Source organism: Moschus berezovskii, chromosome 12 (genome assembly GCF_049115385.1).
Source record: "Moschus berezovskii isolate FMDL1 chromosome 12, NW_MosBer_1.0, whole genome shotgun sequence".
NCBI classification, from domain to species: domain Eukaryota; kingdom Metazoa; phylum Chordata; class Mammalia; order Artiodactyla; family Moschidae; genus Moschus; species Moschus berezovskii.
The window spans coordinates 28,563,803-28,576,544 of record NC_142471.1 but is presented as its reverse complement, the minus strand read 5'-3'; the positions used below and the strand labels follow the sequence as shown (position 1 = coordinate 28,576,544).

The following is a 12,742-nucleotide window of genomic DNA, read 5'->3' as shown; positions in this document are numbered from 1 at the left end:
AGCAGAACCACCCTCCAGCTAAGCCAGGTCTCAGCTGCCGGCCTGCAGAACTGGAGCTAAGTTGATGGTTGTTTAATGCCTCTTTGGTTTAGTTTTGAATGTAGGAATATTGTGGTGATAAGATAGCTGATACACTCCTCTTCCTCATGGTTTACCAAGCGCTTCCACAGACAAGAACTAACTCAATTCCCCACACACCACCTGTGAAGCAGATATTATCTCTCTTTTATCAACAACAAAACCAGTATTCAGAGAGGTCCTAACTTGCTCACGATCATGCGTCCAGCTCACAGGAGAAATCACACCCCAGCCCATCACACCACATGGCATCACCATCCAGCCCCACCAGCCCCACCAGCCCCACCAGCCCCACCTCCTTCTCCAGCTCGGCAGACTTTGCACACTGCCTTGGGCAGCGGCCCCACCACCCATTCACGCACCAGGCTGGACCACAGACATAAGCCCCGTGACCCAGAAATGTTGCCACAGCATGTTACACCAACACGACACAGGGGAAGAGGCCAGAGGGCACCTTTCCCCATTTGACACAGAGGCCCACAGATATGCAGCACACTTGGCCGGCGGTGTGCAGGCTGGCCAGACCCCCTGGTCTCCTAGCACTGCCCTGGGTGAGCAAACACGGCTAAATCAAGGCTCAGAGTGGCTGCAGAGGCAAGTGAACCAGCACCCTAGCTTGGCACTCACAGGCTGAGGGATTCAAGGCATGATAAAGCAGTTGTTTCGAACTCACTGGCGCGTGGCATTCCACTCCTACCCATCTCGTCCCGTGGCACAGAAAGCGGAGCGGCCCCTCCCCCACCCTCTTCTCCCAGCGGCCATCCCCGATCACTCACCGATAGGGTAGGGGTGCCCTCATCCTCCACAGTGACCACCAGGTGGTAGAAACTCTGTCGCTCGCGGTCAGGTGGGGCGGGACGAGTGGCGATCTCACCACTGGTGCGGTCCATGCGAAAGGTCATGTCCTCATTGCCCCCGGTGATATAGTAGGACAGGACACTGTTGATCCCGATGTCACGGTCGGTGGCTCTCACCTGGACCACAGCAGTGCCCCCGCCCACATTCTGGGGGGAAAGCAAGAAAGCGGTCATTCCAGGTTCAAGGCCTTTGGGGGCAAAGTCTAGCTCCTGCTCCTGCTCGGGAGCCCAAGACTTGGACCTCTAGAAAGCTCTGCTCTGATGTCCCTGGGACAGCAATGAGGCAGATAAAGATGATGGTGGCGCACATCCTGTGGGTACCTACTACATGCCTCGGCCTTCGTGAACACATAAAATCCTCTCACAGTGTTATAGATTAGGTCACCCTATTTACAGATGCAAAAACTGAGGTTCAGGGAAGGAATGTATGCAAATCACACAGCCAGTCAGTGGCAGAGCCAGGATCTGAATCAAGGGAGGTCTTCATGAACGTCCAACCTGACATACCCACTAGTGCCTGGGCAAAAATTTTCCTGGAGTGGCTTAATCTTATGACTGAATAATAAATTGTGTATATAGATATCAAAAACAAACTTATGGTTGCCAAAGGGGAAACTGGGGTGGGGGGTAGGGATAAATCAGGAGTTTAGGATGAACATATATACCCTACTATATATAAGATAGATAATCAGCAGGGACCTACTGTATAGCACCATGAGTTTGAGTAAATTCTGGGAGTTGGTGATGGACAGGGAGGCCTGGCATGCTGCAGTCCATGGGGTCGCAAAGGGTCGGACATGACTGAGCGACTAAACTGAACTGAACTATATAGCACAGGGAATTCTACTCAATATTCTGTGATAACCTATATGAGAAAAGAATCTGAAAAAGAATGAATATATGCACAACTGAATCACTTTGTTGTATATGTGAAACTATCACAATATTGTAAATCAACTCCAATAAATATATTTTTTTAAATAAACAGCTTTATTTAAAGGCAGCTCTCCCAGGTAAACCTCAGTTTCCTGTTGGTGGTGAAATGCCACTTTCTTCTTTCCCTTTTCCAGGACCTGGCCCAGGTGTTAGGGATTGAACCATGAAAGAGTAAGCCATGTCCCCATCCCCATGAGCTGAGACACTAGTGGGCCAGGCAGATATTTAAAAAGGTGCTTCACAGTGGGCTATACCCACTCTTCATTCTGGACAGCTGTATGGGCCAAAGGGCCACCCTCACCTCGTTGATGCTGACGTTGTATCCAAAGGGGCTCTCGATCACTGGAGGGTTGTCATTGATGTCCAGGATGGTCACCTGCAGGATGTGGTCCTTCTTGCGTGGAGGGGTGCCACGGTCGGATGCCACAACCTGCAAGGAGGGGGAGACTGGAGTCAGGGTTACAAGGTGGGGGCTGGATGAGGAACATGGAGTCCAGATGGGCTGTCTGCTCAGTGGGGAGGACTGCGATGTCAGAGAGGCTTGCTGGCCCATCCCTGCCCCCTGGCCCGTTGGCTCTCCCCAAGGTTTTCTGTCCCATGCTGCAAACAACTGTTGCCCAATTCTTGTCTGTTTGGAGACCTGTCTTTGCAATCTGACTCTGATGCGTTTAGTCTTTACCTCCCTATTCTGCACCCGACTGTAACCTTGGCCCTGCAACCAGACCACCCAGGGCTCCTGTGTTTAGCTTCTATGCCTCTGTTCCATGCACTCAGATCTGCTCTCTGGCAAATAGAGAAAGAGCTTCAAATAATCTTTTCAGGAATGAGTGGGAATCCTCAGGCTCATAAACTAAGCCTGTCCCTAGAAGCCTTGATAATTTCTGGAGGCCTACAGTGTGCTAGAGCTCAGATCCCTGCAGAAGCACGGTTGTGGGGTCCCCAGAGACCCCCCCAGGAAATACAGGGCATATGTGCGTGCTACGTCACTTCAGTCTTGTCTGACTCTTTGTGATTGCATGGACTGTAGCCCACAAGGCTCCTCTGTCCATAGGGATTTTCCAGGCAAGAATACTGGGGTGGGTTGCCATGCCCTCCTCCAGGGGATCCTCCCGACCCAGGGACTGAACCCACATCTCCTGCGACTCCTGCATTGGTAGGTGAGGTGTTTACCACTAGCACCACCTGGGAAGCCCCAGGAAACACAGTAGCCAAAGCAGTTCAGCAATAATGGAGGCCTTTGTGATTCCTCACGTGCATTTATGTCTCACCTCAGCAGAACAAGTCAGGTTTTTCTGCCCATTGCATAAGAGGGGAAACTGAGGCCCAGACAGAATAGACCACTTGCCCTGCTCACAGTGTGCTTGTGGGAGAGCCAGCACTCTATCAGCTGCCAGGCTTTCTCTCCTGGCTCTTACAGCAGAGATGAACACCCCTGCTGCTTCCTACTCTGGGTCCAGGGACCCCTTCCAGCACACCTTTTTTCCCAGGTCAGCCTTGCTCATGCTCTTGGCCCTAAGGGGTGCTGCCTGCCCCACGGTACTTGGTGATGCGGGAAGCTGACCACCAGGGCATGCTGATGGGCTAAGCGCTCTTGGGATGGAAGGGGTTGCTGCCCACCTTGAGGACGTAGTGGTCCAGCTCTTCTCTGTCCAGGGGTCTGGCCACAAATATTTCGCCAATGGAGTCGTTGGTGGTGACGATCTCAAAGGCCCCGGCGATGTTACCAGAGGCCAGGGAAAAGACCACCTGCCAGGGAAGAGAGGGTGAGGGGTGAGGGTGAAGAAGTGGGGAGGACGTGAAGCTGGCCAGGCCGAGGCACGCTCCCCTGTCCGCCAGGGCCCTCTGCTCAGCCTGGAAATTAAGAATGTTTTATGCAGAAGGGCTTATATCCCTCAAAGTGGGGTCCACTGAGAGGGGTCTGTGACAGGCTCCAGGGGATAGGGAATGATGTGAGCATACTGGCCTGGGGCCAGAAAGGCAGGTGTGAGTCCCACTACAGGTGATTTCCCAAGGTGGGGGGCAGGGAGGCACTGAGCCCCCTGCAAGGAGAGGCACAGCCCTGGTGTCACATGGGCTCTGTTAGGCTCTCACAACAGTCCTGATAAAGGAGCTGTCCTCTTCAGCTCAGAGAGGAGGCTCAGGAACAAGAAGCTGCTGGCAAGGTCACACAGCTCGCAAGTGTCCCAAGAGAACAAGGATTTGAACCCACTGGCTTCTGACTCCAGAGTCCCCAGAGGTGTCCAAGCGTTGAAAAAATGATGGAAACCTCCTCCAACACGGCTCAATTTGTAGGACAGATCAAAGTGGTGTGAAGACTGGCATGCTCTGTCACCCCTCTTCCTTTTGCTCTGGGGGTGCCCCAACCTGTAGCGGGGGGGGGGCTGAGAAGCAGGGGGAGGAGGACTGGGTCCCCTTGGGGCCCTGGGGCTGTGTGGGGAGGGATGGCCCCTGGGGTGAGATGCTGTGTGGTTTGTGGATGAGGTGACCAAGGGGTCATGGGAAGGTTAAAACCCTCTGTGTTCAGCTCGCTGCAGGGGCTGAGTTATGGCCAGCCGTGGGTGCTGTGTCCCTAGGACCCAGGCAGGGCTGACGGCTTGCATAGCTCTGTCTCCAGCCCTGGACATGGACTGCAGTGAGGGCAGGGTCGTCCTGCTCAGGACCCGGCAGAGCCTGGACAACCTGCTCATGCTCAGGATGGGGACGGCTCCAGCAACCCCTCTGGCTGAAGGGCTGTGGAGCCCTCACTCACAGCGCGGATCTGGACTATTTCGCTGGTACCCACCTGCCCGTTGCTGCCAGCGTCTGGGTCCTGGGCCTTGACAGTGGCCACGCGCTGGCCCACGGGGCAGTCCTCAGGCACGCTGATTGCTGAGTCGGAGGTGAAGTCGAACCGGGGGCTGTTGTCATTCTCGTCCAGCACAGTGATGTAGACCTGGGAGTGAACATGGTCTCAGAGACCTCCACCTCCTTCCCTTCTTGGGCCCCACAGATGGCGTCCCTCTATGGGCCCAGCGGGGACCACACCTCCAATCAGTCCCAGCGGGTCAGCAAGCTTTCAGAGCCTGCCTAGGCCAACCTGACTTTACACAGAGGCCCTGAGTGCGGGCGGTGCTGCAGACAAATGCTGGGAGCCTGGAGGGCGCTCAGAAGTGATGGGGCCTGGGAGAACTGGAAGGCATAGCCCTGGCTAAAGGAAATGGAAGCTGCTTAGCTCCAAATTTGTGAGGGTGTGTCAGCTTGGCATTGGCATAGCTTCCTGTTTTTCAAAAGGAACTAAGGAATCCAGATTTTTATGTGGAATTAGGTGATGATTAATAAAAATTAAAAAAAAAATTTTGTGCAGCCCAGCTAAAACACATCTGGTAACCAGGTATTGCCCAAAGCCCTCTTCATTTGCACCTTTAAAGGGAAGGAAACAGGGCTCAGGAGCAGGAGAGGGGACACAGGTGGCTTGGTGGTCCCAATGTGGAGAGGGAAGGGAGGGAATGTTCCAACTACCAGATAAAAACAGGGGACATGTAAGTTGCATGTGAAGAGCACACTGTTTTGTGCCTGCAGCTCAGGCTTCTCCTGCAGGGTCTCAAGAGCAAGCCTGGAGAGAAGGCCCAGCTGGGGATGCAGCTTCCAGCCCATGGATGGCCACAGGCCATGCAGCCAGAGTCATAGGTGGCCCTCAGCTTCACTGATGAGGGGACTGAAGTTGAGGTGGGAGGGAAGCAGGCTCAGGTTTTAGCAATCCCAAGCCAGGCCTCCCCCACCACCTCATTCTCCTTCCTCAGGCCTGGAGCTCCAGGGCTCCCAGGTCTACTTGCTCCCTGGTGTGCACAGGACTCCATGGGGAACCTGTGGAAGCTCGCCACCATGCAGACAAGGTTCCATTTCATGCCCCCTCCTTCCTAATCAGGATTTCCCCCTTCTCGGTTCTAACCACACTTCCAAATTTTAGGCAGCTGTCAGAAATGTAGGGAACAAATCCAGGCTTCACAGCCGGGCCAGTTCTACCTCTTACTAGCTATGTGATATGGCAAAAGTTATTCAACTTCTCTGATTTTCCATTTTCTCATATGAGAGTAGGAACAAGAATACCTACAGCATCAGGACGCTAGAAGGAACAAATGAGCCAACAAAAAGTGATGGTGCAGCAAAAAGTGGTCCCTGTCCTGCTTCTGGTCTGACAAGACGCTGCTTATCCATCATGAATGTTCGTCAGGGAGTTCTGTGAAGTTCTAGAGCCCCAGTCTGCTCACCTATGAAACGGGCATAATAAAGTCTACCACGCTGTTCTCAGGGGGAAAACAAACAAGGCCCCAACAATTTGTGTGTCTTAGTTGCTCAGTTGTGTCCAACTCTGCAACCTCGTGAACTGTAGTCTGCCGGGCTCCTCTGTCCATGGGATTTTCCCAGGCAAGAATACTGGAGTGGGTTGCCATTTCCTCCTCCAGGGGATCTCCCTGACCCAGGGGTTGGACTCACGTCTCCTGTGTCTCCTGCACTGCAGACAGATTCTTTACCCTCTGGGCCATCCGGGAAGCACGCTCCTAAACTCTTCTCTCTCTGGTCAAGGTCTTGTGGGGAATCCCTGTGTTTTCCCTCACGTCAGGGCCTCTGCACATGCCATTTCCTCCACCTGAAATGCTCTTCCTTCTCTGTGCTTTCTGAGGAATCTCAGCTTGAATCACTTCCTCCAGGAAGCCTTCCTCAATTTCCCTGATATCTCATTATCCATTCTGTTGTGGCATATATTTATCAGTGTGATGATTTGACCAGTGTCTTTCCCCTCCTCTATTTTATGTCTGTGAAGGCAGAGGCTGCGTCTGATTTTGGTTTCCTGTTGCATATACCCTAAGCCAGCCCAGAGGCTGGTACACATTAGGTGCTCCCTCTAGGATTACTACTCTGATGATGTGCTCCAGCAATGGGCAATCTGCATCAGTGAGTGAAGAGGGAGAGCAGGTACCAAGATCTACGGGAAGGAGCCACGGGTCTGTGCCCTCACCCAGGGTCTCATGGTCCAAATATCCCCACACCCATCCCTCAAAAGCCCGAGAATATTACTCAGAGCTCCTACAGCAGAGCTGTCCCCGCCCAGCCTGCCCCTTCCGGCTGCCTCCCCACATGTCTCAGAGCCACAGGGGCTGCTGAGACTGGGGAGGAGTCAGGTGTAGGTGAGTTGTGGTTTGGGGGTTCCGGCCTCACGGAGGAAATGGTGGTGCCTTTAAAAGGCCCCTCAACCTGCCTCCACCCCGACACCTTCAAGTCTGGGGCTGACAGGGCTGGTGTATCTGGGCCAGTGGCTCTGGGAGCCTCTGAGAGGAAGCCAGGGCAGAACAAAGCGGGGTGGGTTCTGCTTCCTGGAAGACGGTGAAGGGACTAGAAATATAGGGGCCCAAGCAGGAGTGTGTGCTCTGAAACGGCCTTGCCAGCCCGAGCACAGGAAGTGGCCCCCTGGCCCCCCGAGGGGCTTTGGCACCCTGCAGGGAATGTCCCTTGACAACAGGGAAGAGGGACGACTGGGCCTGCTTTATGGATGAGGCTGCTGGGGCTCAGTTAGGGGCCCCGTTGAACCCTCCTGGAAGACCAGGAGCCTCGCTGGGAGCTGCAGGACACAGAGCGCCTGCCCACTGCCCACCGCTGGCGGGCTCTGCTCACTGGCTGCCCTCAGGGACCAGGGCTTGCGGGGAGCTGTGTGAGCTCCCAGTTGCTTGTAGCCTCACTCACCCCAGGCTGGCCCTGTGGATGATGGGGTCTTTGGGGTATGGCCTAGCAACTCAAGGGAGCTGTGCGTGGGTCACGAGACACCTAGTAGCTGCATTTGGATCTCAGCCTTGACATCAGGTTGGGTTCATCCTTGAGGCCAAGGTGAAAGGGACTCAGCAGGGGTGAAAACGTGGCTGTAACCAAGGCTAAGGACCAGCTGGACACCCCACACAGTCTACAGATGGCCTCAGACCTGCCCGGCTGGAGCCCAGGCCGAATCCATAATGTTCTCCTTAACATGGCAGGAGGCCACCTCATAACCCGCCCCTGGGTCTCACCTCCATATCCGTGCCTAGCCTGAGTCATCACCTCTCCTATCCTTTCGGGAGTCTTGCCTAACACCTTCAACCTCAGCAGCACCCTCCTCCCAGTCTACAAGTTCTCTGTATCTTTTCTGAGAGTCCTCGGGGGTAGTGACTCACACCACATGCCAACCACTGACCCTCTCAGCACTCCCCAGGCCCCGGCACTAGTGCCCCGCTTCACACGACTACTGTAACACACTCCTCACACCAGCCCCGGGAGACGGAAGGGGCCCCTTTACAGACGCTGCTCCCATCACCCCGCCTAGCTTGCAAAGGCCGCCTATCTGCTGTCTCCATCGCAGGCCCTGAGGAAGGCAGGGCAGCGAGCACGGTCCCCACTTCAGATCCGACGAGAGGAAGCACAGAGAGGATGTGCAACTGGTTCACGTCACACGGCCGCTGAGGCGCAGAGCTGGGGTGGGGCCTCAGTGTCCCTGCCACGGGTGTTTCGCCTGCCCCACGTTAGCGCACCTCCCACCCAGGCCGCCACGGGAGGTGTGACAGGACACAGAGGCCCGAGAGGATGGAGCCAGATGTGGAGTTCGTGCTTGAGAGGGGCCTGGGCTCAGGCGTGAGAGTGGATGGGCTGGGGAGGTTGGCTGGGGTCTGAGCAGGGACCAGTGGCAGGCCTGTCCACGTGCCCTCTCCCCGGGACAGGCAGGAAGGCCCAGCACCACACAGGCCCCAGCCAGTCCCGGCCACAGACAGCCCACAAGGGAGAGCCCAGTCCACAGGTTACTCACCTTCTGTAGACGGCAGAGGTGGCAGGAGGTGGCCGAGGGAGAGAAAGAGGAAAGATGCAGGTGGTTATCGGTCCCAGCTCTTCCAGCCCCCACTCCCGGAGCAGTGGTCTGTCGAGGATGCCACCCCTCTCCCACTGGTCTGAGGTCTCAGCCCTGCCCAGGAAGGTGTGGCGCGGCCGGCTGCAGCGCCATCCCCAGGCGACTGGAACCCTCACCCGCTGCCTTCCTGCAGGTTGGGTGGCTGGCAAAGATGTGGGTTGGGGGGCCTTGGAGCGCTGACGGGCTGCGCCCGCTGGGGGCTCTCACCCGGGGATCCACTCACCACGGTGGAGTCCACCTTGGGGCCGCCATCGTCTGCCACCACCGTCAAAGTGTAGAAGTCACCTTTCTCCCGATCCACCAGGCCCTTGACCGTGATCACACCCTGCAGGGAGGGGGCCAGATGGACAGTGACATTGTATTCCAAGCAGTCCTGTGCCACCCTGGACAGTTGGCCCACTTTCCCACCTCCACAACACTCCCTCTCCATCCACTGATATCCTACTTCTCTCTCAATCCCACTCAGATAGCACCTCTTCCGTGCAGGCTTCCCGCTTCCCCAGCCAGGTAAGGGCATTCTCTTATTTGGGCCCCAGAGGTACTCCATTACCCCTTTACCATAGTTCTTTTCATACCTTTCCTTGTGGTGCTCTGATCTGCATATTACATTATTCCTGCTTCTGCTGCTCCTAGCCTGAGAGCTCTGTGAGGGCTGGGAAAGGGCTTGTTCATCTCTGAGCCCCCAGCACACCCTGTGACAAGGCCCGGCACACTGCAGCAATTACTATCTTGCCTAATTTCAGAGAAGGGATTCTGACAGAAGACCCACTAAAGCAAAGTTGGAAGAGTAAGGTCTAGGCAACAGATAAGACATAGTTGCACGAGACACTAAGATAAGCTATTGCAGTGATGCCCTAAATTCATATCTGAGCTTCCTAACAGCCAAGGTAAAAAGGGAAATGTGATGACTTGCACAACTTTCATTGTCTAGTTAATAAGAAGACACCAGGTTGCCTATGTATAAACTTTATCTTATCGCTACATGTTAAAGAGATGTATTAAAGGGATGTTTATGACAAAGAAGAGAGTGTTGGTCATATAGAAGGAGTTCAATTAACGCTGGTTAGCTTTAAAGGAATTGCGCTCCCTGCCCTCAGAGGGAGCCCTGGCTGTGCTTGTCCCCAGCCTCCCTCACCGTGATGGCATTTATCTTGAAGAGGGCTTTGGCCTGGGCGCTGGTGTAGGCATCGAAGCGGTAGGTGATCTGGTTGAGGTTGTCAATGGAGTAGGCCTGGACACGCACAATCTCAGTGCCCAGAGCCAGATTCTCCAAGATGGCAGCCTCATAAGAGGCATTGGAGAACTGCACAGCCTCGTCCAGCTCGTTGAGCAGAGTGACATAGACGCTGCAGAAGCCCTGGTTGAAGGGGAGTGCCTGGTCAGTGGCGGACACGTTCATCAGGTAGCTGGTCTTGGTCTCGTAGTCCAGGTAATCCACAGTGATAATAAGCCCCGTGCTCTCATCAATCTCAAACTTCCCCTCAGCGCCCGACAGGATGCGGTAGTTCACCAGGCCGCCGTCCCCTGCAGGAGGACGCAAGAGGCTGTGCAGTTGGGGCGGGGGTGGGCTGCCTGTGGTTTACGAGCTGCCCGAGCACACCCACTGCTGTCCCAGAGGGACAGGGTGATGGGCCTTGGCTGGCCTACCCAGTGTGCACCACCCCCGGCCTCTGTGGGTCAGATTTTCCCAAGAGAAACACAGAGGATGCGGTCAAGGTCAAGGATGGCAAGGCCCAGCATGCACTGCTGACTCCCCTGGGGTCTGGCCTTAAGATGAGAGGTATGCCAGTGGAGGACTCAGCTTCTGGAGTCCTAAAATTCAGGTTCAAGTACCTCCACTGGGTATTTGGACAAGGAGACGGTGGGGTAATTAGGAATCTCTTCTATAGTGGAGGCTTTGATTTAGAAAGTGTTAGATGGGGCAACATCCTCAGAGGTGGCTAAGCCTTCATTTGGTCCCTCCAGCCAAAGGGTTCCAGTGCCAGAGTCACCTTTCTTTGTTCTGCCCACTCCCTCCACCCCCAATCCCTGTGGCCTTGGAGTACATGCTTCATCCAGGAGCCAAAGTTGGCATCCCTTAGCTGAAGTCCACATACTTCAGAGAAGATGGTTATAAAATCCCTCAGGAAATCCCAGACTTCCTTGAAATTATTTGCAAAATTCTAGGTGCATTCTTTCTGGGAAGGGATCCATAGCTTTCACTAGTTTCTCAAACAGATTCCTGACCCAGAAAAGGACTTGAACCATAATCCACCAGCAACGTCCATGTGACCTGCACTGTATAAACCTGCCATTTGAGTTTTCAGGAGTTTTCAGGCCTATTTCTCCACCTACTCCATCCCATGCTCCAGGAATGAGCTGGGGACGCTGACAGGGGCTGGGTTGGAAGCCACCAGAGCAGCTGACATGAAAGAAGGACAGGATCTGGGAAACTAGAAGGATAGGAAGGGGTCTCCTCTGGCTGTATCCCTGGCCTGGGGCAGAGGCCTAGATAACCAGGCCCTGTAAAGAGGGCCAGAGTGACCTGACTGCCTTTCTCCTTCACTTTGCACTGCTAACAATCGCCACCTCTAGGGATCCGGGGATGTTCACTGCCCTGTAGAACAGGACACTGGCTTATGTTAAATGTGTGTGTGCCAGGCCCTGGGCTGTGTTGGCTGGAGGCGCAGGCCTCAGCCAGCTTTTGGACAAGAACTTCACCCCTCCCGGCCCTGCCCAGCCCCTAGCCAAAGGTTAGCCTGGAGCTGCCAGGCCCTGGAATGACAAATCTGGACTTCCCCAGCTTGTGACCTCTCCTCTCCCTGAAACCAGGACCACTTTCCAGACTCCTTTCCTCCTGGGACTGGGAATCTGGTGGGGATCCCACCAAGACTGCCCCGGGAGTCCCTGTCCACGTGGGAGCCACTGATTGGGAGAGCGCAAGGCAACCAGAGGATGCCAGGCCCTGTGGGAGGGGGCCTGAGCCAAGCAGGCCACTCCGGGGAGAGGGCTCCCTGCCTTCCCGCTGCCGGCCTCACCTGTGTCTCGGTCCGTGGCTCGGACGACGACGACTGACGTGCCGATGCCCGCTGTCTCGCGGAGCCCCAGGCGGCTGTACTGCTGCTGCGTGAACACCGGGGCCTCGTCGTTGACATCCTCCACATACACGATCACCTGTGGGAGCCGCCCAGGGACGCAAGGTCAGGGGAGGGGTCGGGGGAGCCCAGGGCAGGGCCCCCCGAGCCTGCGTATGCGGTTACTGTGCTCCTAGGCCAGCTGTGAGCTCTCTACAGAGGGCCTGGGGTTGTCTGGCTGGTTGCCGTGTCCCCACACCTCACATAGTAGCTGGCACGTGGCGGGTGTTTAAATATCGTTTTGTCAGAGAACAAATCTTGTCTGGCTCTTGACTCTGCTATGAAGCCTGTGGGAACCTGTGGCTAATCGGTGAAACTTGGGCTGTTCAGCTTCTCAGCTATGAGACAGTAACATCAGTTCAACAATTCACACCCTGTGCCACTCCTAGGATGGTTATGAAGACAAAATGAGCCAGGGCTTTGCAAAAGTGCTTGAAAAGTTTAAAGGGACCCCATTCAAATACCAAGATACCTCTGGGAGAAAAGACATGAAAACATTTTTAGGTGCGGTCACAGCCGAGGACGCTGGTGCTCAGACTCCTCTAGATGCTCACACGCTGTCTCCCGTGCTCTCGCTACCAGCGGGCAACACTGCGGCTCTTGGTGGGGGACTAACCCCACCCCACCAGCCCCACTCCTGCTGCCGGAGCCAGAAGATGCCAGGGAGCCAGAGCCGCCTAGGAATCATGCCCACTCAGGCTAAGGCAGTCCTCAGCTGCTGACTGAGGGGCAGCCGAGATGACCGTCTCCAGAGCTCCCCGGGGGGCTGAGTCAGTTTCCTGTGTTCCACTTTGCTGGCTGCCTTTCCTTCCTGGTCCATGCCCCTTCCGGCTTTTCCCGGGCACACTTCCGAT

At 55.3% G+C, this 12,742-nt stretch overlaps 1 protein-coding gene across 1 annotated transcript in view; it reads right to left on the bottom strand.

Annotated features, from left to right (window-relative positions):
• The window catches only part of CDH23 (cadherin related 23), a 442,755-nt gene that overhangs the window by 76,928 nt on the left and 353,085 nt on the right, over positions 1-12,742 (bottom strand). The window contains exons 30-36 of the mRNA XM_088841955.1: positions 11,793-11,928; positions 9,911-10,299; positions 8,999-9,100; positions 4,654-4,803; positions 3,489-3,617; positions 2,173-2,301; positions 855-1,082 (exon numbers count right to left, since the gene is read on the bottom strand). Coding sequence (XP_088698081.1) covers positions 855-1,082; positions 2,173-2,301; positions 3,489-3,617; positions 4,654-4,803; positions 8,999-9,100; positions 9,911-10,299; positions 11,793-11,928 — 1,263 coding nt within the window. The remainder of the gene's footprint in view (positions 1-854; positions 1,083-2,172; positions 2,302-3,488; positions 3,618-4,653; positions 4,804-8,998; positions 9,101-9,910; positions 10,300-11,792; positions 11,929-12,742) is intronic.